Consider the following 3,084-nt stretch of genomic DNA (forward strand, 5'->3'; position numbering starts at 1 on the left):
CTAGGAGGCCATAGGATTTTTTTTTTTTTCCCGGGAGACCTAGCACCAAGTGCCCGAACCCCAATATCCTCGTTCCCAGCCTGATCCCCCCCACAGCCACTGCAAGAAGAACTGTGCCAATTGCCTTTCCAAAAGCAGAAATATACCTTGAAGAGGTAGAAAGGGTGTGCACTGAAACCTAGGGGAGAGGCTAGAGAAGGGAGGTGACTAGGGCTGCTTACCTATGCCAGTTCTGTCAATGTCCCAGCCTCCTTCTCTCTCTGTTCCTGGCACTTTATCCAGATGACTGAAATGAGCCATCTAGATAAAATTTATTAGGTGAGATGCAACAGTGGAAGAGATTGTGACCACTGGAACTTGCTTCAGCCATTGGATACCATAAACCTTGAAGTTCAGAGGCTTACATGCATCTAGGATGGGAACAATAGAATTGCACCCTGATGCACTAATAACATTTTTAGTAATAATTATTTATTAAGTCAATGGGCATTTTCCTGGAAAATGCTATTCCATAGCTGTGCATTTGAAGGCATAAATGCAACAGCGGATCATATGGATGATGACAAAGAGGATGGTGATTACAACATAGCTTGTGAAGATCATCTTCACAGCATACTGTGTTTCGGGATCATCAAGGCTTCGTTTGCGTCGGCTTTCATATACCACAGATAGTCGAAAACCAGCAACCATTTGTCCCTCTCGCCAGCAGTAGTAGATACCTTTGTCATTCATCTGGGCAAAGCGGATATGTAATTGATTTCCATGGTCAATGAAGACCCTCATGCTCTTGTTGACCCCAACAAGGAACCTTGTGAGGTATAGCCGAGTTGAATCTTTGTCCCAAGCTACAGCATGCTCTACCCTGGCCCCAGGGCAGGTAATAATTAAACTGCTACCAAGAGTCTGCTTGTGGAATTGTATGGGAATATTAGGAACCCAGGGTTTTTCTCCAAGCTTTGAGATGATATTTGAGATGGACGCTTCCCCTTCCTTTGAAGAGGCCTTCCCTCTACAGGGTATCATGCAACTGCGGATGACAACCTCAGGCTTCCTCAGCTTTACACCACTCCAAAACCATTTTGGGACTGAGCCTGAGCCACAGGATGCCACATCAGCTGTGGTAGTATGGTACCGCCTGAACAGGTAGGGGCTTTTCACATAGCAAAGACCAATTCTCCGTTGCTCACCCCTGACACCACAGCGGTTGCACTTGGTCCATTCCCAGAAGACGGTGAAGATCTTGAAATGCTTTTCCTCATCATCTTCCCATGAATGTTGATCCTTATCTACAAAGGCAACTACTATGCCCTTAGAAGCCTGTACATCTACATCATAGCCATAGAAGAAATCACCTCTTTTTGTGCCACAGATATAGTGCCCCGAATCTTCCACCTGCACCCGGAAGACAATGAGGCTGAACATCCTAATGCTGAAGCGCCAGATTATGTCACTGCCCACCTTGATGTGACTAGAGTCCACTACCAAAGTCCCATCAAAGTCCGTCAGGACCTTAGTTTGCTGACTGCCCATATTTTTCTGAAAGTACCAAACTACAGAGGTGATCTCCTCTGGTTTGCAATTGCAAGGCAACTCAAAGCTCATATCAGCCAGGTAAGCAACATTCTCAAACATTAAGAAGGCTGGGCAAGGGGTCCTCTTGAACACATCTTCCTTCTCCACTATAGCAAAACCATGGAGAACATTGGCAGTACCAAGGACAAGTAGAATTCCAGTCAATCCGGTTGAAGCCATTGATGGCTAGGTAATATATTTTGTGTTATAGCTTCCTTGTTCTATATGACTGGTTGATTACAAGTTCTGGAGTTCAACTCTGATGCTTGGTTACTGAAGGATGCTTTAATTATTCAAGCCAATCAGAAATGCTTCTTTTCACAACTGCTGGAGAGAAATTCTTATCACACTTTTCATAGTTCTTTCTAGCATCATATTAAACAATGTGTACCTGTGCACACAGTATCTGTGTCAAAAGGACAAAGAATTTAGAACTATTTCCATTTTCTCTTCCATAAGTTCTAGAATGTAAACTCAGCTCTCAAATGGATAGTATAAACAAATGGCTCCTAGGCCATTTTGGATGTTTGTATACAGAAAGTTGCCCTTTAGAAAGTTGCCCATTGGTCTATCTAGATCAGTAGACAGGTAGCATTTCTCCAGAGTCTCAGAATAGTCTTTCCCAGCCCTGCTATCTAAAATCCTTTTAACTGGATATAACAGAGATTAAATGAGGGACTTTATAGGGCAAAGCATGTGCCACATCACAAAAGTACTGGCCCTCCTGACTTATGTAAAAATTGTCATAATATCAGACATTAAATTCACATCTAGGCAAGCACTAAGAGGAAATTGATATGTTTTTTCAGTGGTATATTACTCCAAAAGACATAGAAAAAAATTGTTTAAAAGTATAATGGAAAATGTTGGAAATGTAACAGGGTGGATAGGACTTTCTACCATATGTGGTGGACTTCTGAAACAATTAAAAGATTCTGGAAGTTGATACATGTGGAAATACACAAAACCTTTACAACTAGGTTTCCTATGAGTGCTAAGAATATGCTCTTGAACATAATGCCAGAGACTTTTTCAAAGAATATTTAAATACATGACAACTGCAGCAAGAATTATAATTGTTTCTAAATGGAAAACACCAATGGCAAAATTAACTGATTATGTAAACAGAAGACCAATTGAAGAATTTAATGACAAATGGAAATTCTATTATACCCAGTATATTTAATATGATGTAAAGTTGATGGTTTATAATTGATTTGAAGTGATTGGAACATGTGTTGGCATATAGAACATTAATTCCCTTTTTTCTGAACTTCCATAGAGTATTGAATGACAAAAAGGTCAATTTTGGTGTCTTTAAAATTTGCAGCCTTGAATGTATTGTTTACATTTGTTCAAAATCCCTTGGCAATTTCTTTTACATTTACACACACACCCTTCTTTTTCATATTCTATTTATGTTAAGAAAACAATGATAATTTAAAAAAATAGCCACAATATTTAATGCTGACATGTATTAGTCCTTCACCTTCAGAAGTGAATAGGGATACC

At 40.2% G+C, this 3,084-nt stretch overlaps 1 protein-coding gene across 1 annotated transcript; it reads right to left on the reverse strand.

Annotated features, from left to right (window-relative positions):
• Positions 1–504: 504 nt before the first annotated feature.
• On the reverse strand, positions 505–1,752 carry FAM187A (family with sequence similarity 187 member A). The gene has a single exon (XM_044418655.1). The coding sequence runs from the start codon at positions 1,750–1,752 to the stop codon at positions 505–507; it is 1,248 nt and encodes a 415-aa protein (XP_044274590.1).
• Between the last annotated feature and the right edge of the window lie 1,332 nt (positions 1,753–3,084).

The sequence above is a fragment of the Varanus komodoensis genome, unplaced genomic scaffold (genome assembly GCF_004798865.1).
Source record: "Varanus komodoensis strain SLA01 unplaced genomic scaffold, ASM479886v1 scaffold92, whole genome shotgun sequence".
NCBI lineage: Eukaryota > Metazoa > Chordata > Lepidosauria > Squamata > Varanidae > Varanus > Varanus komodoensis.

Bases quoted from the DNA above. Each gene is read 5' to 3' on its own strand.
- FAM187A (XM_044418655.1), bottom strand. From the start codon at position 1,752: ATGGCTTCAACCGGATTGACTGGAATTCTACTTGTCCTTGGTACTGCC.